We start from the raw sequence: 26,732 nt of genomic DNA on the forward strand, positions 1-26,732 counted from the left end.
TCAGCATGATTCAGTAGTATGCGTTATCACAAAAGTCTACGCACACTTTTTTCTGATTTTTGGATCTTCTCGCTCTACTAGATATTAACACTCCAGACTCCAAAAAGTCAACTACACATTTCTATCGACGTGGTTTATGAATGATCCCTAACAAACTCAAATGAATACAAAGGAGAAATAATGAGGAAGGCTTAACAAATCAAAATCTATAGACCGATGAAGGCCAAAACGGAACGCTGCACAGAGGCGTGACTACTACAAAATCCTGGTCGAAATTGGAAAAAATATTTTTTTGTTTTTCTGCTTATATTTTTCGACAAATTTTTTTTTCAAACCATACTCTAATGGATGACTTCAGAAAAATAGGTTTTTCAATTAATAACTTTTGTATGTATTTGCAAATGGTGTCTTTTAGCATGTGTTTTTACTTCGAACTACACTCTTCCATATTTTTCTAGATTGTCCAAAAATTAAATACACGAAGTCAAAATTTGGTGCAAAATCGTTAACGTGAACGAAATAATTATGACCAAAGGAGATCCATTTTTATTGTTTTTTTTTCCTTTTTGAGGTAGTTTGAAAAAGCACAAATTTTTTCTATGTTATTAAAAATTCGATAGTGTGAAATGTACCTTGTCGGGCATTGTCCGACAGTTCCGTTTAAATGACTATGTTATTTAGGTTATCTTTTCCCCGTAACACAAAAAAACCCAATGAATGTCATCAGTGGAGTAGTAACAAAATTTTTCGAAGGGTTGATAAAAATATTATGAGTATAAGTTACATGTATGTATATATTAGAGAAGGTCGGGTTTCAATTCATTCGAACCCGAACCCGAGAGTTTGAAAATGGAAAACCCAAACCCGACGCAAGCCCTAAATATTAAAATTTGAAAAATCAGAACCCGAACATTTTAAAATTGCAAAACCAGAACCCGACCCGAACCCGAAAATGAAAATTTTGTAAAACCCAAGCCCGACCTGGACCCGACAATTTCGATATTTAAAAACCCGAACCAGAAAATTTATAATTAGAGAAACCCGAATTGAACCGGACTTGTTAATGCGGAGAATTAACCAAAGATCCCGAAGACTTTTAAATTTAGGCACCCGAACTGAATCCAAGACTCATCCAAAATAATTAGAGAGTCATTCGAACCTGAAGTAGCACCATATGCGTCCAGTTATATCTGCCTATGGTAAAACGAATTACTGGCGAAATGAATTGGCATTTATATTTACTATTGTTAAATGTCGCATTTGTAATGTTCTGAGAAAGTTATAATACGTCGATATCGAAACCGGAAAGTAGCATACCTCGGCGGCTATTTATTTATTTATTTATTTATTTATTGATTAATTAATTAATTTATTTATTGAGAGAGAAAATCCCGTGGGAGTGATTCTCAAAACTCCCTCTCCTGTAGGCACAAATCCTCCATCTTTTCGAAACCAAAAGTTAAGGAATTCAACGAGAAACCGGCCGACCGCATAATATGACCATCGTCGATTCGAACGAAACTTTACATTTGTATTCGGTTTATGAATATCCATGATTTTTTCTGGTAATTTCAATATTCTGATACAAGAGCAATTTTTCAAAAGGACATAGACGTTTCTACGCGCAGTAATTTCAAAATTGCTTTGTTCGATTACACTATTTTATGCAGTAAAACTATCTGAGAACGAAATACAGGTAATGAATACTTCTGCACGAAAAAATATACACTGAAAAAATGTTGTGTCATTTTTCACAAAAAACAAAAATTTATGATAAAAATTCAAATCGCAAAAAAACATTTTTTTTTATTTTTTATATTTTGTTAACAAAAATCTAAAGAGAAAAGAAACATTTTGAATGTAATTTCATAATGGAGAAATTATCAGCAAAAAAGTTTTTCTAACAATAACTTTATACATGTTTTTAAATTTCATACTAATTGACATAAAAACTGTAATTTTATTACAGAATATAATTCTAAGTATCATTTTAAAACAAAATTCATTTAACAAATATCTTCCAAAATGCGACAGTTTTCGAGATATTTGGAATTTCGCTCCAACAAAAACAATTAATTCATGTAATTATGGCCTTTTTAAAAGTTATTCGCGTTACCCCATAATAAATTGTCAAAAGTCAAATGTTTATCGTTTTAAAGACATAAAAGAAGCTTTTTCAGTGTATTTGGATCATGGAGAAACTTTTAATAAAAAAGTTTTCCTAACAACAACTTTTGACAAATTTTAATAATTCATACTATTTGCAATTTTATTTTTGAATATGATTCTAAACGCCATTTAAAATCAAAATGCTTATAACAAAAAAAAATCGAAATGTAGTAGTTCTCGAGATATTTTAAATTTTGTTTTAACAACACAATTATTTTGTTTTATTACGACCTTTTCAGAAGTTATTCGCGTTTCTCCAGCGACAACAATTAGTTTTTCGTAAGGCCCATAACATTTCCTATAACTTTCCACATCAAGGCGATATTGTAAACCATTTGAAGGCTGAAGTTTTAAAAACCCAGAACCCGAACCCGAGAAGTTTATATTTACAAAACCCGAATCCAACCCGAAATCCGTCGGGTATTATTCAATTGTCTTTAGAGGCACTGTAAGACCAGCATTATTCGAGCCTATCAACGACCTCGGCGAAGCATTTTGAATCGTACTGAGTTTACTTTCATCGAGTAACGGATCCATTTTTTTTAAATCTTTAATGGTTGGGTGTGATCTGTTCAAAATCCGAACCCAACCCGAATCTGAAAATTCCAAATTCGAAAAACCCGAACCCGAAAGTTTAAAATTTCAAAAACCCGGACCCGACCCGAACCCAAAAAATTCTACTTTGAAAACCCGGAATCCAACCCGAACCCGAAAAGTTCAAATTTACAAAACCCGTACCCGACCCGAAACCCGTCGGGCTCGATTCGGGTCCGGGTTTCGGTTCCAAAAACCCGAACCCGACTATTTCTAGAATAGTTTTTGTGATTTTGTTCATCGCCGGTCAAAAATTAAATCATCGAATCTAAATTTTTCGATCGCTTTGAAAAAAAACCGATTTAATCCACCTATCAGTGAGATAAGTCATTTTTTACAAATATCACTGTTGCATTATTCATTAGTTTTCCGAACACACGCGAAGTTGGCAAGCAACTAGCTGTGACGTAGGCACAGTTTCGAGTCCTGCACGAATAAAACTTCGAGTAAACTGAATAAATTGAAGAAAAAGATTAAAACAAATCAAAATTTAAAATAATTATGAAGCAAAAGAATAAAAAAAAGTTATTCATAAGATGGATAGAATGATTAATATATATCAAATTAATAAAATAAATAAATAAAATTAGGTAAAATGAACATTAGACGATATAAAAAAGTTATTAAATTAAGAGAGTTAAATAAATTGTTTCAAGCTAATAGTCATTCAATAAAAAAAAAGAACTGATTAAGCCGTATAAATAAAATGCAGAAACTGAATACAATATATGAACTGGGAAAAAATTAACAAATTAATAAAATGATTAACATAAATGAAATAAATAATGTAAATAAAACAAAACAAAAATTCGTAATTAAAATTAGTAAGATTAATAATATGAAAAATATGGATAAAATTAACCCTTTCATACCTAATTTTTTTCTAGCATATTTAGGGTTCCAAACCCGTTTTTCTTAAAAATGTTAGAGTAAAGAAACACGAAAAACCTGTTCTGATCAAGCTAAATACTTCTCGGTAGAAAAGGTCGACGAAAGCAGTCTAAATTGATAAGATTGATCAGTTTTCAAAAATATTTGAAGACAACGAAGATATATCAAAATATAATTTTTCACTGATAACTGAAAATATTTCTAGCAAAACTGCTCCAGTTGAATCCAATCAAAACAAGTTCTACGGATATTTCTAGTAACTATTAGAGCTCAAATAAACGGTGATATTCACAATTATTAGTTTCACTTTTTTGTGAGGAAATCTTGTCTAACCCCAAAATTATAGCTGTTTGAAAACGTTGTTGTTCATGAATAATAAAGTAAGCAGAGTGTTAATAAAATCAATAAAATGAATAGAATGAATAAAATAAAGTCCACTTTGAACAGTCTCCTTGCTTTTAGTGTATTCATCCACTGGTAGATTCAACATCCTCAGCCAGAATGATGCAGATAGGTACCATCCCGGCAATGACGCATACCACCTCCGACGATACCGTTCTGTATGCGCGCGCGACACGAATAGCCATTAGGCAAAACATGCTCGGCAGCTTCGTCCGGTACCACTTTGAGTTCAGCGTAGCGGCCCAGGCCGGAACATTATTTCTCAGTGTTGGGGATGAGACACCAGTCAGGAGACGTCTCTTGCTGCACCTTGTTTCACCGTTTTGTAGTAAGCCAGGTGCCACTTGACATCAGCCATCCAAGCTTCAACGATGCGTATCGTCTCTGCCGTTACCATCTCCACTTCTGCTAGAATCTCACCGGTTATCGCCAGGTCGACACCATCTACAAAGCCGACGAATTCAGCTCCCCTGAGCATTTACAGTGAAACACTCCGTTGTACTTCATATTACATAGTTTGACCGAGTATGGAGCCTTGTCGATCTCTGGCTCATGTTAGTCTCGTAGACAAGCACTCGTCTCTAATAGTAACTTTTCAGAACCTTGCACAGGTAACGCTGAACTCGTATTTCGTGAAGCGCTATGACGATAGCCACCCTATTGGCACTGTTGAAGGTATTCTTCACGTCGATCGTTTCCAGTGCGCAGTAGGGATCAGCCCTTCTCTTTTGCTTCGATGCTTTCTTCGCGTTAGCGATTACTGCTTACCATCGAAATCCCTTTCCTGAACTCGAACTGTCTCTACCATTTAGTTCCGGTTTTCGTGAGTCATTTAGCTCCAATCTTTGTCGTGATCTTTTCGGATAGTAGTGAACCTACCTTACTCAGACTGAGAGTGCCCCAGTGGCAGAATTTCTCTCGAAACTGATAGACGTTTCCTTGAGCTCTAGCAACGGAGCAAAAGTTTGCTGACGCATCGCGAAAATCCGTTGCACGTCAAATTGGTGAAATTGATTAAGGTGTTCAAATCAACGTTCATCAACCACCAGGAAAACCGGATCGGGGTAAAATCCAAAGCCAGAGGCCTTGAAAATGACGAGAAGAATTGCCAACTTTTGTTTCAAGTGGAACCCCAACCACTCCGTCCGAGATATCGCAACCAAGCTCAGGATATCGTCTACAATCGTGCATCGAGCTAAAAAACGAGCCGGCTGACTTACAAGAATGTGGTAGCTCCAAATTGTGACCATAAGCAAAATAAGTTGACCAGGGAACGTTTGCGGTGGCTGTATTTGAAGATGCTGACGAAATATGATAGCGTAGTACAAGATAACAAATCCACATCAAGGCGAACTGCAAACAGCTTCCTGAACAGGAATAGTATACGTTGGCTGGTAGCAGACATTCTCAAACACATTAGGCTGTCGAGATTCGATAAGAAATATCTCGTGTGGCAGGCCAACTGTTCCTGTGGCTTGAAGAGCGACACTTTCATCGCAACCGAGACCTTAAAACAAAAGGATTATGTGCAGGAATGCCTGAAAAACGTCTGTAGCCTTTCATCAAACAACGCAACTGTTACTGGTTTTCCCAAAGACACCATCCAATAAAAAATATTGGTTAACCGTCAAGAAACACATCAAGAAGGCTCGAAAGACAGTTGTCAGCGGAACGCGGTTTAAGGCAAATAGGTGTTCTGCAGCGTGGAACGTGACCAAGAAGGTTGTGACAAACTTGATGGAGGGGTGAAGCGATAGGTCCGGCAATTTGTATTCGTTAAAAATGGATCTTGAGTGAATATTTTCCCCTTGCTCTGTATGAATTGAACTTGCAAAAGAAATATGATTTGATTTTTTAATAAAAAGTTTGACCGATTTACATACATTCCTGTTTGCCGAACTTTTGATCGTTCGTTACACTCTTTATAACATTCGGTGCCAGGTAATGATTCGAATCTGTATTAAATTGAACGCAGTTTTAACGTTTGTGTTAGGTAGAAAGATCTTTTTTCCCAAAGTTTAAATTAACTTCGACTTCAAACGCAAATTATTAACTAGTACTAGCACTAGTACTGTGAGAAAAACCAACAATGACACAAAGCATTAAATATGAAGAGGTAGAGTTGTACACTAAATAAGTAAATTTGTTGAAAACATAAATTCGAACAGACAAAAATTACTGCAAACAACAAAAAGCGGAAGCCAAAGTTTTTTCAATATTCTTTACGAAGGGCCCTGGTAAATTATGAGTATGTAACGCAACAAAATCCAGCATGTCTCCATTTGGCAGTCGTTCATCAATCCAATTGCCAACAATAAAGTACGCCTCGGGGACCGTTTGGAAGGTAATTTGTTGTACATTTACACAATAATCGGACAATAACACTTGCTTCTTTACGGGATGGGGTTGTTGTATCTACTTCTGACCACTTATTCAGCCAAAGTTCGATAGTTCAAACTGCGTGCTGCCATCAATGTTCAACTCCTGATTCATTGTTATTGTGTATTAGTAATGCTTCCCATACCGGGGTGGAAAAGGAGCCAATCTTGCCGACGTGAAAGTATTTATAAGCACGTAACGTGAGCTGCCCCCAAAGTACTGTCGACCACCGGCTAATCGGGGCAGACGGAGCAGTGTGAAACAGGTAATTAAACATTGCGGTCTTACAATAAATCATTCGGTCTACCAGCATAGGAGCCAGCCAGAAGGCTTGCTTTAGGTGCTACTGTAGAGGGGAGTCAGGGATGTGATTTGCTGCGCCGGAATCGATTATCGGGTATGGTTGAATTAATCACCTTCTGCGTTTAGGGTAAGAATGGTTTTGCTGACTCAAGTGTGGTGTGTCATTTAAACGGCTAATAGGTGTGATGCTGATGGTTCAGTATTTTTTTTTCTCATTGGATGAGTTCAATTTATCAAGACTGACAGTGATGCATTAATAGGTGATGAAGTGTATATCAAGATGGGTAATAATAATTTCAATAAACTTGTACAAGCTGTCCAGTCAACGTTAAGGAAATTGTGGATGACATTGCGTGCTATCTATTAAGTACTGTTGTCAAGTTGATGTAAAATAAAATATGTCGGTAATTGTTAGTTTATTTTATACTTCACATAATGATGAATTCACAGACTGCAAAATATGACAAGGATTAAGTGGCGATTTGACCGAAGAGAGTTGAATACTATTAAATCAACATATAACGGGTGTTAAATGAAAAATGAGAATTTTTTCAGTGATGTAGTTAAGAAAACAAAAAAACAATTTCAACGATTTCAGTATTTTTTATTAAAAACATAATGTTAATCCTTCAAAAAAGCGGCAATGAATATAGGAGAAAGGGCCCAGGTCAGCTGTACGCCGCAACTTAGTCGCGATGCTCTCACAAGAGCGCTGGACGGCACTGATCCATTTTCCGGATACAATTCCAGATCTTGGTGGTAAACCGCTTTGTATCGTTGAGCTGCCAATTATTTTTGTACGCTATGACACTGACGGAGCCGAAAAAAAATCCTAAATTGGACGGCATTGGGGCAAGTTGGTCGGGTTCCTTTCTTTCGGCACGTACGTTACATTTTTCTGCACAAGATACTCCAACGTCTTCTTGGCGTAATGAGAAGACGCCTTGTCCGGCAAGACGACGTACTTCCCATCCGCATGATGCTTCTTTAAGAACGGCAGAAGAATTTTCACAAGATACTCCTCCTGGTACACTTGTTGATTGATGGCCAGACCGCTCGGTTTGAACCACGGCTTTGAAATCCCTCTGTCCGTTCTGACGTTGTACAGCATAACTTTTTTCCAAATTTATGCTTAAACTTATATTTTACTTCGGGGTTGTGGCCAACTTGCCGCTGTCATTACCTGGAATGTGGGTCTTCGAGAGCGGAAAGTAACTTTCGTCGACCAGCACGAACGACTTCCCGAGAACAGGTTCTTCGTTATCCATCGGCACTGCGATTTCACGATCGCTATCTGCTCGTCCGTGTTCTCGGGGGACCTGAAGACTCTTCCGACAGATGATGTCCTCCATCTTGAGAGCTCGATGAATCGAGGTATGGGAGCAGTAATATTTTCGGCCGGCGTCACGCAAACTTGTTTCGTCCTTGTTGTCGAACAGCTTTTTCAACGCTTCCTTCTTCTTTATCGTCATTATCTTCGCCGGACGGCCGCTATCGGCCTTCCGCTCCATGCTCAGGGATGCCAGGATCCGGTAAACTTTGCTCATGGGAACGTTTTCGTCTCGAAAGTTATCTACCGCAAACTTTTTTCCACAATGACCATGCGTTTCGTAAAACCGCACAACACGCTTGCGGAGTGCTCGCTGTTTCGGCACCATCTTCGGTAAGAAAAGAAAGGTATTGAAGTTATTGAACTCCCTAATCGGAGTATTGGCACATTTCGCGAAAGATCGTTGGTCAATAACTAAACTTAGAGAAATGGTTATTTGTATTATGAATCGAAGTATGACGAAATTTGCAATCGAAGGTTTGACAAAATTTAATTTTTGGTTATTGATCGAATAATTTCGTACAAACATGTTGCTAATATTTTAAATTAAAAATTTTAAATTAACTGAACCCAAAAACATTGAATCGCTGTATTCCCGAAAAACTGCAATAAAAAAATGCCTCATATGACGTACCAAAAAGCATAAATTAAGAGCACAGTTGATAGTAATACGGTAATTCTATAAAATATGTGCTACACAGTCACAAAAACCAAAATGACTACTAATCAGAAATATATTGTTTCAATTTTGCTGGTAAAACAAAAATTTATAAAAAATTTCTTTTCTTTATCAAATAAACCAATAATGGTAATACCCTTCGTATTTTCATTAGCTTTGAATATCTATCCATATACGAAACATACACTACAATTAACAAATTTTTACATATCTTTTCTTTTTAGGTAAGTTCTCTCTGATAATGCAGTGACCCAAGTAGGAATTGAACCTTTTGTATGATGATGAAGGACCACCATTCATTGAATCATGGGTGAGATATTACCTGAATGAAGTATAAACTATAAACTATAAACTATAAACTATAAACTATAAACTATAAACTATAAACTATAAACTATAAACTATAAACTATAAACTATAAACTATAAACTATAAACTATAAACTATAAACTATAAACTATAAACTATAAACTGTAAACCATAAACTATAAACTATAAACTATAAACTATAAACTATAAACTATAAACTATAAACTATAAACTATAAACTATAAACTATAAACTATAAACTATAAACTATAAACTATAAACTATAAACTATAAACTATAAACTATAAACTATAAACTATAAACTATAAACTATAAACTATAAACTATAAACTATAAACTATAAACTATAAACTATAAACTATAAACTATAAACTATAAACTATAAACTATAAACTATAAACTATAAACTATAAACTATAAACTATAAACTATAAACTATAAACTATAAACTATAAACTATAAACTATAAACTATAAACTATAAACTATAAACTATAAACTATAAACTATAAACTATAAACTATAAACTATAAACTATAAACTATAAACTATAAACTATAAACTATAAACTATAAACTATAAACTATAAACTATAAACTATAAACTATAAACTATAAACTATAAACTATAAACTATAAACTATAAACTATAAACTATAAACTATAAACTATAAACTATAAACTATAAACTATAAACTATAAACTATAAACTATAAACTATAAACTATAAACTATAAACTATAAACTATAAACTATAAACTATAAACTATAAACTATAAACTATAAACTATAAACTATAAACTATAAACTATAAACTATAAACTATAAACTATAAACTATAAACTATAAACTATAAACTATAAACTATAAACTATAAACTATAAACTATAAACTATAAACTATAAACTATAAACTATAAACTATAAACTATAAACTATAAACTATAAACTATAAACTATAAACTATAAACTATAAACTATAAACTATAAACTATAAACTATAAACTATAAACTATAAACTATAAACTATAAACTATAAACTATAAACTATAAACTATAAACTATAAACTATAAACTATAAACTATAAACTATAAACTATAAACTATAAACTATAAACTATAAACTATAAACTATAAACTATAAACTATAAACTATAAACTATAAACTATAAACTATAAACTATAAACTATAAACTATAAACTATAAACTATAAACTATAAACTATAAACTATAAACTATAAACTATAAACTATAAACTATAAACTATAAACTATAAACTATAAACTATAAACTATAAACTATAAACTATAAACTATAAACTATAAACTATAAACTATAAACTATAAACTATAAACTATAAACTATAAACTATAAACTATAAACTATAAACTATAAACTATAAACTATAAACTATAAACTATAAACTATAAACTATAAACTATAAACTATAAACTATAAACTATAAACTATAAACTATAAACTATAAACTATAAACTATAAACTATAAACTATAAACTATAAACTATAAACTATAAACTATAAACTATAAACTATAAACTATAAACTATAAACTATAAACTATAAACTATAAACTATAAACTATAAACTATAAACTATAAACTATAAACTATAAACTATAAACTATAAACTATAAACTATAAACTATAAACTATAAACTATAAACTATAAACTATAAACTATAAACTATAAACTATAAACTATAAACTATAAACTATAAACTATAAACTATAAACTATAAACTATAAACTATAAACTATAAACTATAAACTATAAACTATAAACTATAAACTATAAACTATAAACTATAAACTATAAACTATAAACTATAAACTATAAACTATAAACTATAAACTATAAACTATAAACTATAAACTATAAACTATAAACTATAAACTATAAACTATAAACTATAAACTATAAACTATAAACTATAAACTATAAACTATAAACTATAAACTATAAACTATAAACTATAAACTATAAACTATAAACTATAAACTATAAACTATAAACTATAAACTATAAACTATAAACTATAAACTATAAACTATAAACTATAAACTATAAACTATAAACTATAAACTATAAACTATAAACTATAAACTATAAACTATAAACTATAAACTATAAACTATAAACTATAAACTATAAACTATAAACTATAAACTATAAACTATAAACTATAAACTATAAACTATAAACTATAAACTATAAACTATAAACTATAAACTATAAACTATAAACTATAAACTATAAACTATAAACTATAAACTATAAACTATAAACTATAAACTATAAACTATAAACTATAAACTATAAACTATAAACTATAAACTATAAACTATAAACTATAAACTATAAACTATAAACTATAAACTATAAACTATAAACTATAAACTATAAACTATAAACTATAAACTATAAACTATAAACTATAAACTATAAACTATAAACTATAAACTATAAACTATAAACTATAAACTATAAACTATAAACTATAAACTATAAACTATAAACTATAAACTATAAACTATAAACTATAAACTATAAACTATAAACTATAAACTATAAACTATAAACTATAAACTATAAACTATAAACTATAAACTATAAACTATAAACTATAAACTATAAACTATAAACTATAAACTATAAACTATAAACTATAAACTATAAACTATAAACTATAAACTATAAACTATAAACTATAAACTATAAACTATAAACTATAAACTATAAACTATAAACTATAAACTATAAACTATAAACTATAAACTATAAACTATAAACTATAAACTATAAACTATAAACTATAAACTATAAACTATAAACTATAAACTATAAACTATAAACTATAAACTATAAACTATAAACTATAAACTATAAACTATAAACTATAAACTATAAACTATAAACTATAAACTATAAACTATAAACTATAAACAGGTTCACTCACTCGGAGCCGATAGTTGTTCTCAACACAAGCTCCGCGTTTAAAACCCAAACTTTCGTCCGGTCCACGCCACCCATATAGTTTCCGAAGTTCGGGCTCCGCCTCCCGGTTAGTATACCAACTGGTTTCCGCCCGGTCCGTTACGTGAGTGCGAAGTGCCGTGTATCATCAGTGCGAAGGCTACTCGAATTTTAAGCCGAAAATCCAAATCGACTTTTCCACCGATACCAGGAGCACAGACTCCGAAGGAGTCGAGCGATAGCGCGTCTCCATCAAATCAAAAGTGCAAACCGTGGTCAACCCTCCGCCTCCACCACGAGCATTGGTTTGAACAGTTGCACGTGCGCGCGCGGATTCAAACCGAAATAGTGTAATCGGCTCCATAGGTGCCGGCGGTAGTGTAGTGCAGTGTAAAGGGTGCATTTTGAAAGAGCCAACCTCCGCCCACCTGACAACCCATAAACAACCAACCTAATGGGGGAACCTCCCCCTCTCCCCACCCCGGGGAGCAGCGGCCCATCCTTGAGTCGGACTTTGCCAGGGTACTTAAACTCTGGCGATATAATCGACAAGCAGACTCTGCTACTGCGAGCGAAATCATTGGACGGTGATTCCGATGCCCGACTGACAACTAACCCGTTCACGATTTTGAAATCGGTACAACGTGTGTTAGGATGCGATCCGACAAAGGTGGTTTCGGCCACAAAAGAAGGTAGAGGGACCCGCTATGTCTTAAGGACGACGTCGAAAAAGGCATATAACGCTCTGATGAGTTTGAACGAGCTGATCGACGGGCAAAAAGTTGAGGTGGTTTCTCACCCCACTCTCAACATTACTCATGGTGTCGTTTACGATATCGACACCAAAGACATGAGCAACGAAGAACTTCTTGACGAGCTGAAAGGTCAAGGAGTCACAACAGTGCGTAGGATCACCAAGCTGCACGAAGGAGTAGTGAGCAATACTCCTCTGGTGGTAATATCTTTTAGTGGCTCAACCCTCCCCGACTACATTTACCTCGGATTGGTACGCACTAGCATCCGGCCCTACTACCCATCCCCCATGCTGTGCTACCGCTGTGGCAAATTTGGGCATGGCACTAGGGTGTGCCCCAACAAGGAAACTTGCTTGAACTGCAGTCTGAACCACCCATCAGCCAAAGATAACCCATGCACCCAAGTCTCGAAGTGTATAAACTGCAGCGGAGAGCACTCAACAAGAGCAAAAGAGTGCCCCAAATACATGGAAGAGGTAGCCATCATTAAAGCTAAAGTTTCACTAAATCTTTCCTTCCCCGAAGCAAGAGCTCTAATAACACAAAAGCGCAAAGGACCAAGTTACGCCGAACAAACCCAGAAAGGCACGGAATCGAAAGACAACGAGAAAGATTCCACTATCGCTAAACTGAAGGCGGAGCTCATTAGGCTAAAGGGCGAAAAGAGCAATCCGCCAAAAGATGACCGGGACGATGAAATATTAAACCTAAAAAACCACCTGGCGGAGGCTGTTCGCCAGCTTAGAATTGCCAAGCAACAACTCACCGAGGTAAGCAGAGCTAACACTTCACCGAAAGTAGAGCAGGGAAACGTCAACAAACTAAACCCGACCACCACGATATCGACCGAATGTAACGTAGTAGCCGCGAAACAACAGCGAGACCCCCGACTTCGTGACGAACGAAAGCAGCAAAGAAATCGTAGCCGAGCAGGCGATGGGGATAAATCCCGAAGCCCTATCGGAAACAAAACAGAGCTAGCACCACCGAAACAACAACGGACAACCCGAGCGAATTCCCGCAACAACAGCCCTTCACTATCCGGACATTTGAACATCTCAGACACCGAAACGACGCAAAACTCCATGCCCCAAGCGTCTTTCGTAATGTCCGACTAGCCATACAACGATCATAGCAACTGGGGATGCCAATCAAAAACCACGAATTCAACAGCAACATAAAACAAAGCCCGCCTGTGTCGACCCTGACCGGGGAAGTTCCGGATACGTCCGACGCACCCCCGGCGGCTGTTGACACAGGACCATTGGAGCACCAGCAGGGAAGTACCTTTAACATCCCCATTAGCATTCGATTTACGCATTCACCATCCATCTCAGGCCAACCAGACAGAAATCCAGAGAATCCACCAACACAGCAATCCCAAACGACGGGAACCACGACCGCCTCCAACGCCCCGCATCTTGCCGGGCCCCAGAGTAGGCGATCTCCCCGCCTGATCCCAAAAATGACACCAGTATCAGGAAAACTAAGCAAACAGCTCCACTGCAACGAGAACCGGTTCAGGTCTCCCGATATCCCCGCACCTGGCGGACCACCGGGAAGAACTCTCAGCCGGGAAACTCCTACTCACCAACAGCAACGAGTACGACGAGACCTCAGCCCGGTTCCCGGTTGCTCTTGGCATCCGGTACGTTTTAGACCATCCAGGAAACCAGTAGTCACCAATCGTGACACCCACTTCCCCGTGCCGGCCCTGACCGGGGACGTTCCGCCTTACAGCGATGCTCCCCCGGCGGCTGCTGATGCGGGAGGCCCGGGCACATCCCGGGTAAGTTCATATCAACATTCCAACCGACAAGAACAATTCAGCGCCACAAACTCTTTTTCAAGGAATGATCGAACCGCCGACGTTTGGTTGACCACACGCTTCAGAAAACGATACCAAAACCTACCCGCAACGAAACGCACAAAAACCACCGACACAACGCCTGCGGACCCCTTGTTCTACCTCCCGCGGTCATTGGAAGGGACGTACGCCAGGCCACCCATCAACAACTGCAACAAAAATTACCCCCTCAACACAAACAAAGCGCACGAAGCCGATAGCTTCCTGTCAAGGGAGAAAGCCTCTTCCCCTGCACCAGCCCTGTCCGCGGATGTACCGGCCCTCACCGACGAGCCTTCGGCGGCTGCTGGTGCAGGGGGCCCGGATCACCACCGGGTAAGTCTAACCACACCCTACTCCCACCAAGACCAGTCGTACGGCTCCGAATCATTTTCAGGTAGCCCACCGCGCAGTGCCAACAGCGTCTCAATGACCAACAGCACCGGCTCAGAATATTCCACGCTAGCCGTCCAGTGGAACATCAACGGCCTAAGGAACAACCTAGGGGACCTACAGAACATAATCGCCGGCACCGAACCACTTTGCCTCGCCATTCAGGAAACCCACTTGCACACCGGCGTTGACCCCACCCCATGGTTCGGAAACAGATACGATTGGGAGACGGCCAGAGGAGACAACAACCACCAAACCATCGGATTGGGCATCAAAGTGGAACTCCTGTCGGTGCACCTCCCCCTCAACACGGAACTAATAGCGGTCGCCAGGAGGATATCAACCCCCATCCGCTGCTCTATTGTATCCATCTACCTACCACAAGGGGTTACCAACATACGAAGCCAACTAACCAGCCTGATCAACCAGGTCCCCGCCCCATTCATCGTCATGGGGGACCTCAACGCCCACCATAAGGCCTGGGGCTCGGACAAGTGCTGCCACCGAGGTAACGAGATCGTCAAACTCATCGAGGAAATCGACGCCGTGATACTAAACGACGGTAGTACCACGTTCATCCGTGGTAACGCCTCCTCCGCCCTCGACGTCACCTTCGCCTCCAGTTCCATCGCTGGGATATGCGGCTGGTCCACGTCCAACGATACCGCCGGGAGTGACCACTTCCCCATCGTGCTACGCATAAATCGCCTCCAACTTAAAACCACCCGACGAAGACGTTGGCTATATGAAAACGCCGACTGGGATGCCTACGACGCTGCCATACAGTCCCACCTTGTTCGAGACCGTACGTACTCACTGGTCGACCTATCAGAAACTATCGTCAACGCAGCGAAAGAAACCATCCCCCGAACAAGCGGGGTACCACCACACCGTGCCGTGCACTGGTGGAATCCGGAAGTGGCCGCTGCCGTCAAAGCTCGCCGGAAAGCTCTCCGCACCTTACAAAAAACACCGCCCAATCACCCCCTTCGGGACCAAAGAGCGGACAACTTTAGAACGCTCCGAAACGCTGCGAGGAAAACAATCCAAACGGCTAAAGAAACCAGCTGGAGGAACTTCGTGGACGGTATCCACACGGACTCCTCAACCACGGAGCTGTGGAGACGGGTCAACGCGCTCAGTGGCAAACGTCGACAAAATGGCTACTCTTTAGCGGTCAACAACACCACCATCACTGACCCAGAGGAAATCGCGAACAAGATAGGCTGCCACTTCGAAACGTTATCCGCCGACAAAGCCCTGCCAGCCGCATTCGCTCAGAAAAAAAGCAGACTCGAAGCCTCCCCTACGACCTTCACGCCAGACTCCGCAGCCACCTACAACAGACCCTTTACCGGAGCGGAACTTGCCGTCGCTCTCACTAACGCACGAGGAAAGTCCGACGGCCCTGACAGGATTGGTTACCCGATGCTTAGGCATCTTCCGCCTGGAGGCAAAAGAGCCCTCCTAGACTCTTTTAACACTATCTGGGAACGCGGGTCCTTCCCAGAGGAATGGAAACTGGCCCACGTAGTCCCCATTCCTAAAAAATGCCAGGGTACCCGTGCCCCCAGCGACTTCAGGCCAATCAGCCTGCTGTCATGCACCGCTAAGACACTGGAGAGGATGGTAAACCGGCGACTGACTACGTGGCTGGAAGACGAGAAACTACTCGACCCACGCCAATTCGCTTTCCGGAAGGGATTCGGCACCGGGGCCCACCTGGGCTCGCTCGGCGAGGTACTAGACAGAGCAAGGTCCGAAGGCATCCACGCCGATATTGCCATACTCGACATAGCAAAAGCTTACAACACAGTCTGGCGCGAAGGCGTCCTTCAACAACTCCAACGATGGGGCATACAGGGGAACCTAGGCGTCTTCATCCAAAATTTCCTAACCAACCGCCGCTTCCGGGTATGCATAGGCGGCACACTCTCCGACGAATTCCGCGAGGCCAACGGAGTGCCACAAGGATCGATACTAGCCGTGACCCTCTTCTTAGTGAGGATGAATTCGCTCTTCACCGCGCTACCCGGGGGCGTCTATGTCTTCGTGTACGCGGACGACATCATATTGGTAGCTCTCGGGAAGACGATCCCGCGCACAAGAATTTCGCTGCAGGCCGCCGTCAACGCAGTCGGCCGATGGGCACTCGCCACCGGATTCAACATCGCCGCCACCAAGTGCGCCATTACACACTGCTGCAGCACATATCACCCAGCCAACGCTCGTCCAATCCGCCTCAACGGTACAGTAATTCCGTTCCGAAAGGAACCGGTCGTCCTCGGGATCACCCTCGACCGGAAACTGACAATGATACCTCACTTCCGGCGACTGAAAAAAGACTGCCAGAGCAGAAAGCGACTAGTCCGGACCATTTGCGCCCACCACCCCAAAAACAACCGCCGAGCAGCGCTTAACGTCGTGCGATCTCTTATCCACAGCAGAATCTTCTACGGGATCGAGATGACTTGCCGGAACCTAGACGGACTCTCCGACATCCTCGGGCCCTTATACCACGGAGCGGTGCGGCTAGCCTCCGGTCTACTACCGAGTACCCCGGCCGAAGCTGCCTGTGTAGAGGCAGGAGTTCTACCCTGCCGCTGGGAAACAGCCAGGGTGGCCTTCAGAAGAGCACTAAGCTTCCTGGAGAAAACTTCGGGCGACGAGTGCCCCCTTCTCACCACCGCCTCCAACCTGCACCAGGAGTTTACCAGCAACGACCTCCCACCCATCGCTCGTCTACACCGGGTGAGACCGCGGGCCTGGTACGACCCCGGACCCAACACCGACGACAGCCTTGCTCGCACTATAAAAGTTGGCGATCACCCCAGCAGCATACTAGTTAAATATAGACAGCTAATTAACCGAAGATATTCACATCACACTAAAATCTTCACCGACGGTTCCAAAGCGAACGACGGTGTAGGAGCGGGGATCAGCGGCTTGGGGAACGGGCTCTCCTTCCGCCTACCTCCCTCCTGCTCAGTTTTCTCAGCGGAAGCGGCCGCCATTGCAGTGGGAATGATAAAAAGAACCACCGATACACCGACGGTCATCTTGACAGACTCGCTCTCGGTCCTGAGGGACGTCGCTAGCGGGACCTCCAAACATCCCTTCGTTCAGGCCATCGAGACACTTCGAGACCCATTGGTTACAATCTGCTGGGTTCCTGGTCACAGCGGCATCAAGGGTAACACAGACGCCGACCGATTAGCCCTCATCGGCAGACGGGCCCGGACCCGGCTCCCTAATGAGACTCCAACCATAGACATCATCAGGGAATTCAACATCAGCTTGCAGAACGGATTCACCAACCACTGGCGGAGTTCTCGAAATCACACCCAAAAAATCAAAGGGTCAGCCGACACCTGGACCGACCGAGACAGCCAGAGGGAACAAAAAAGACTCTCCCGACTCCGCGTGGGGCACACACGAGTAACCCACGCACACACCGTGTCCAGCGAGCCCGTCCCAGTATGTGCCTCCTGCAACACCCGGCTCACCGTCGAACACCTGCTGTGCAACTGCCGAGAACTGGAGGACCTACGGCGTCAGTACGGCCTGACTGGTTCGATACGGGACACCCTATCCAACGACCCGGTTCGGGAGGAGGCACTCCTCCTCTTCCTAAAGGACGCCGGCCTATACGACAGCATCTAAACAATAAAATGAATTACGCAAACAAAATGAAATGTAACGTATAATTATGAATTGTAATCTCGCTTTATTTCATGGGCGAATGACCTATAGGTTAAAGCCCCAATAAACAATAATAATAATAATAATATAAACTATAAACTATAAACTATAAACTATAAACTATAAACTATAAACTATAAACTATAAACTATAAACTATAAACTATAAACTATAAACTATAAACTATAAACTATAAACTATAAACTATAAACTATAAACTATAAACTATAAACTATAAACTATAAACTATAAACTATAAACTATAAACTATAAACTATAAACTATAAACTATAAACTATAAACTATAAACTATAAACTATAAACTATAAACTATAAACTATAAACTATAAACTATAAACTATAAACTATAAACTATAAACTATAAACTATAAACTATAAACTATAAACTATAAACTATAAACTATAAACTATAAACTATAAACTATAAACTATAAACTATAAACTATAAACTATAAACTATAAACTATAAACTATAAACTATAAACTATAAACTATAAACTATAAACTATAAACTATAAACTATAAACTATAAACTATAAACTATAAACTATAAACTATAAACTATAAACTATAAACTATAAACTATAAACTATAAACTATAAACTATAAACTATAAACTATAAACTATAAACTATAAACTATAAACTATAAACTATAAACTATAAACTATAAACTATAAACTATAAACTATAAACTATAAACTATAAACTATAAACTATAAACTATAAACTATAAACTATAAACTATAAACTATAAACTATAAACTATAAACTATAAACTATAAACTATAAACTATAAACTATAAACTATAAACTATAAACTATAAACTATAAACTATAAACTATAAACTATAAACTATAAACTATAAACTATAAACTATAAACTATAAACTATAAACTATAAACTATAAACTATAAACTATAAACTATAAACTATAAACTATAAACTATAAACTATAAACTATAAACTATAAACTATAAACTATAAACTATAAACTATAAACTATAAACTATAAACTATAAACTATAAACTATAAACTATAAACTATAAACTATAAACTATAAACTATAAACTATAAACTATAAACTATAAACTATAAACTATAAACTATAAACTATAAACTATAAACTATAAACTATAAACTATAAACTATAAACTATAAACTATAAACTATAAACTATAAACTATAAACTATAAACTATAAACTATAAACTATAAACTATAAACTATAAACTATAAACTATAAACTATAAACTATAAACTATAAACTATAAACTATAAACTATAAACTATAAACTATAAACTATAAACTATAAACTATAAACTATAAACTATAAACTATAAACTATAAACTATAAACTATAAACTATAAACTATAAACTATAAACTATAAACTATAAACTATAAACTATAAACTATAAACTATAAACTATAAACTATAAACTATAAACTATAAACTATAAACTATAAACTATAAACTATAAACTATAAACTATAAACTATAAACTATAAACTATAAACTATAAACTATAAACTATAAACTATAAACTATAAACTATAAACTATAAACTATAAACTATAAACTATAAACTATAAACTATAAACTATAAACTATAAACTATAAACTATAAACTATAAACTATAAACTATAAACTATAAACTATAAACTATAAACTATAAACTATAAACTATAAACTATAAACTATAAACTATAAACTATAAACTATAAACTATAAACTATAAACTATAAACTATAAACTATAAACTATAAACTATAAACTATAAACTATAAACTATAAACTATAAACTATAAACTATAAACTATAAACTATAAACTATAAACTATAAACTATAAACTATAAACTATAAACTATAAACTATAAACTATAAACTATAAACTATAAACTATAAACTATAAACTATAAACTATAAACTATAAACTATAAACTATAAACTATAAACTATAAACTATAAACTATAAACTATAAACTATAAACTATAAACTATAAACTATAAACTATAAACTATAAACTATAAACTATAAACTATAAACTATAAACTATAAACTATAAACTATAAACTATAAACTATAAACTATAAACTATAAACTATAAACTATAAACTATAAACTATAAACTATAAACTATAAACTATAAACTATAAACTATAAACTATAAACTATAAACTATAAACTATAAACTATAAACTATAAACTATAAACTATAAACTATAAACTATAAACTATAAACTATAAACTATAAACTATAAACTATAAACTATAAACTATAAACTATAAACTATAAACTATAAACTATAAACTATAAACTATAAACTATAAACTATAAACTATAAACTATAAACTATAAACTATAAACTATAAACTATAAACTATAAACTATAAACTATAAACTATAAACTATAAACTATAAACTATAAACTATAAACTATAAACTATAAACTATAAACTATAAACTATAAACTATAAACTATAAACTATAAACTATAAACTATAAACTATAAACTATAAACTATAAACTATAAACTATAAACTATAAACTATAAACTATAAACTATAAACTATAAACTATAAACTATAAACTATAAACTATAAACTATAAACTATAAACTATAAACTATAAACTATAAACTATAAACTATAAACTATAAACTATAAACTATAAACTATAAACTATAAACTATAAACTATAAACTATAAACTATAAACTATAAACTATAAACTATAAACTATAAACTATAAACTATAAACTATAAACTATAAACTATAAACTATAAACTATAAACTATAAACTATAAACTATAAACTATAAACTATAAACTATAAACTATAAACTATAAACTATAAACTATAAACTATAAACTATAAACTATAAACTATAAACTATAAACTATAAACTATAAACTATAAACTATAAACTATAAACTATAAACTATAAACTATAAACTATAAACTATAAACTATAAACTATAAACTATAAACTATAAACTATAAACTATAAACTATAAACTATAAACTATAAACTATAAACTATAAACTATAAACTATAAACTATAAACTATAAACTATAAACTATAAACTATAAACTATAAACTATAAACTATAAACTATAAACTATAAACTATAAACTATAAACTATAAACTATAAACTATAAACTATAAACTATAAACTATAAACTATAAACTATAAACTATAAACTATAAACTATAAACTATAAACTATAAACTATAAACTATAAACTATAAACTATAAACTATAAACTATAAACTATAAACTATAAACTATAAACTATAAACTATAAACTATAAACTATAAACTATAAACTATAAACTATAAACTATAAACTATAAACTATAAACTATAAACTATAAACTATAAACTATAAACTATAAACTATAAACTATAAACTATAAACTATAAACTATAAACTATAAACTATAAACTATAAACTATAAACTATAAACTATAAACTATAAACTATAAACTATAAACTATAAACTATAAACTATAAACTATAAACTATAAACTATAAACTATAAACTATAAACTATAAACTATAAACTATAAACTATAAACTATAAACTATAAACTATAAACTATAAACTATAAACTATAAACTATAAACTATAAACTATAAACTATAAACTATAAACTATAAACTATAAACTATAAACTATAAACTATAAACTATAAACTATAAACTATAAACTATAAACTATAAACTATAAACTATAAACTATAAACTATAAACTATAAACTATAAACTATAAACTATAAACTATAAACTATAAACTATAAACTATAAACTATAAACTATAAACTATAAACTATAAACTATAAACTATAAACTATAAACTATAAACTATAAACTATAAACTATAAACTATAAACTATAAACTATAAACTATAAACTATAAACTATAAACTATAAACTATAAACTATAAACTATAAACTATAAACTATAAACTATAAACTATAAACTATAAACTATAAACTATAAACTATAAACTATAAACTATAAACTATAAACTATAAACTATAAACTATAAACTATAAACTATAAACTATAAACTATAAACTATAAACTATAAACTATAAACTATAAACTATAAACTATAAACTATAAACTATAAACTATAAACTATAAACTATAAACTATAAACTATAAACTATAAACTATAAACTATAAACTATAAACTATAAACTATAAACTATAAACTATAAACTATAAACTATAAACTATAAACTATAAACTATAAACTATAAACTATAAACTATAAACTATAAACTATAAACTATAAACTATAAACTATAAACTATAAACTATAAACTATAAACTATAAACTATAAACTATAAACTATAAACTATAAACTATAAACTATAAACTATAAACTATAAACTATAAACTATAAACTATAAACTATAAACTATAAACTATAAACTATAAACTATAAACTATAAACTATAAACTATAAACTATAAACTATAAACTATAAACTATAAACTATAAACTATAAACTATAAACTATAAACTATAAACTATAAACTATAAACTATAAACTATAAACTATAAACTATAAACTATAAACTATAAACTATAAACTATAAACTATAAACTATAAACTATAAACTATAAACTATAAACTATAAACTATAAACTATAAACTATAAACTATAAACTATAAACTATAAACTATAAACTATAAACTATAAACTATAAACTATAAACTATAAACTATAAACTATAAACTATAAACTATAAACTATAAACTATAAACTATAAACTATAAACTATAAACTATAAACTATAAACTATAAACTATAAACTATAAACTATAAACTATAAACTATAAACTATAAACTATAAACTATAAACTATAAACTATAAACTATAAACTATAAACTATAAACTATAAACTATAAACTATAAACTATAAACTATAAACTATAAACTATAAACTATAAACTATAAACTATAAACTATAAACTATAAACTATAAACTATAAACTATAAACTATAAACTATAAACTATAAACTATAAACTATAAACTATAAACTATAAACTATAAACTATAAACTATAAACTATAAACTATAAACTATAAACTATAAACTATAAACTATAAACTATAAACTATAAACTATAAACTATAAACTATAAACTATAAACTATAAACTATAAACTATAAACTATAAACTATAAACTATAAACTATAAACTATAAACTATAAACTATAAACTATAAACTATAAACTATAAACTATAAACTATAAACTATAAACTATAAACTATAAACTATAAACTATAAACTATAAACTATAAACTATAAACTATAAACTATAAACTATAAACTATAAACTATAAACTATAAACTATAAACTATAAACTATAAACTATAAACTATAAACTATAAACTATAAACTATAAACTATAAACTATAAACTATAAACTATAAACTATAAACTATAAACTATAAACTATAAACTATAAACTATAAACTATAAACTATAAACTATAAACTATAAACTATAAACTATAAACTATAAACTATAAACTATAAACTATAAACTATAAACTATAAACTATAAACTATAAACTATAAACTATAAACTATAAACTATAAACTATAAACTATAAACTATAAACTATAAACTATAAACTATAAACTATAAACTATAAACTATAAACTATAAACTATAAACTATAAACTATAAACTATAAACTATAAACTATAAACTATAAACTATAAACTATAAACTATAAACTATAAACTATAAACTATAAACTATAAACTATAAACTATAAACTATAAACTATAAACTATAAACTATAAACTATAAACTATAAACTATAAACCAACGACACGACTAGACACTTGCTTCCCAAAACTGTATCTCAAATCTGACTACCCCTCAGTGACTCAGGTAACTGGTAATGTCAAATTTGATATGTGGTTGGAAAATATATGAAACTAGCAGCACTAATGAAGCTGTTATTTTTTCCAAACAACGATTATGCTCATATGTAGCTACCGTTGCAGCCCCTGGTTACGCATACGAAAACAAAGCAACAAAATAAACGTTGGCTACAAATATGAAAAGAATATTCTGTAATAAACTGCAAAAATAGCGCTGCTTTCTAGAGGTAAGTGATTTTTTTTATCTAGAGCTAGCTATTTACTCAGATTCATCTTGCTTTCAGCACCCTTGAATGATCGAAACTTGTTTTGACAGACAAATCGCTTCCTGAACTCAAAACATCTTCCCTCGCCAGCTAAACACATCGGGGAAACCAAGGATATGATTTTTTGGTAGGCAGAGCAATGATTATATCCAAGAAGGACCGATGTTTTGTTGCATTATCGACCGGACTTCGTAAAGCAAAACATGCGTGAAATTCCTCCAATCCAATGACTGTGCTGCCCATGCTTACTGCCGGATTCGCTTAACACTGAAATAATTCTTTGAAAATATATATGGCGAATTAGTTGGGAAAAACCGTAACGACTAAAAAACGGGGCGAACATTATCAGTAATACGGTGCAGCAACTGCCCGGCTCGGAAATCCGGAGGAAGCCAATCATGTGCATGCCCTGGGAGTTCAAGACAGTTTCAACTTCACTATGAGCACTGAGCAGTGCAAGTAACATGTGACGCCAACTTCCACAGCGATAAGGGCCACGTCGTCTGAATGTTGCTGCAAAATGTTCGCCTCTGGTTTCCATTTGAATCAACAGAACGCTCTGGATTAACAAAAAACCTTGTTCAGTTATCAACATAGATCAAAATAGTCTAGCGTCAAGGTTCTGGAACGATGATAAAACAATTTTATTCCCGCTCTTGACCTCCTCCCCAACTTCAAACAACAAACGTGGACTCCTAAAACAATTTTAAGAAATTTTCAAAAACAAGTCAAGAAATTACGATAACAACGGTCCAGATAGCGCTATCCCAATATCAACTCCAACACATCAATCAATCAATAACAACATTAGTCGAGAAAACTCCTAAATGAAATTTTATTTACTCGAAGGCACTGTATTGCTGTTGTGCAATTATTTTTCATTCAATAGTGCAAGCAACCGTCCCGTTACGGAGTGATGCCGGTTTTGATTGAGACTGAAACCACAAACTGACTGAAATTGAATCATTTCCAAATTGTAGTTTTAAAACTGACTCAAGTTTCTGTCACACAAAAACCACACTCCTTAAAAAGCAACCAAAACTGTTCGGTTAAATAATTCTGCCAATCGTATCGTCGGAAGCGAACCCCGATAACTGTCCAGTATCCTACTGGCTAAACCGAGCAGGAGAACATTATGCTGATAAATTGGCGGACAAGAAAATGGAGATAAATAAAAGAAATAGAAACATCGTAAAGACTAGTTTACAGTTCGGGAAATGGGTCGCGGGATTTGTGTCGGGATTTGATCAGGGAAAATTTCCCGCCAAGATCTTTCCAACTGTCAAATCAAAAACTCTGCTGCTTCTTAAAAATACAAACAGTATCAAACTTGCAACGAATTGCAAACCTTATAAAAATACTATTTTCTCCGTCGGAAACATTTTATGTTGAATTGTTCCTGAACGTATTTTTGTGTGGAGAGTTTTAAAATCCCGTGATGTTTGTGTAGACTCATTTTCCGACACGGGATTTGAAATCCCGAACTCCATTGAAAATACACAGGGACCCAAATCCAGTGACATGTTTTCCGAACTGTAAACTAGCCTTAAGGACGAAATAGATTTTTGGTTTTATTTTTACCGATGAATTTAGAGAGTAACAGCTAGTACACGCTAGGCCTTAGGAATATTTCTGATGAGTTCACGAATTAACAAGACAAAATAAACGTATTTATTATCCTCTATATTCAATCGCTTAATACTTGTCTCCTTAAAAGTCTTACGCTATCTTACAACCTTTCATG

The 26,732-nt window shown here is 34.1% G+C and overlaps 2 protein-coding genes across 3 annotated transcripts in view; both read left to right on the forward strand.

Annotated features, from left to right (window-relative positions):
• LOC131682127 (protein madd-4) overlaps positions 1-26,732 on the forward strand; it is a 789,972-nt gene that overhangs the window by 348,814 nt on the left and 414,426 nt on the right. The window lies entirely within an intron of this gene.
• LOC131679898 (uncharacterized) lies at positions 13,969-18,726 on the forward strand. The gene has a single exon (XM_058960648.1). The coding sequence runs from the start codon at positions 13,969-13,971 to the stop codon at positions 18,724-18,726; it is 4,758 nt and encodes a 1,585-aa protein (XP_058816631.1).

Source organism: Topomyia yanbarensis, chromosome 2 (genome assembly GCF_030247195.1).
Source record: "Topomyia yanbarensis strain Yona2022 chromosome 2, ASM3024719v1, whole genome shotgun sequence".
Classification (NCBI taxonomy): Eukaryota; Metazoa; Arthropoda; class Insecta; order Diptera; family Culicidae; genus Topomyia; species Topomyia yanbarensis.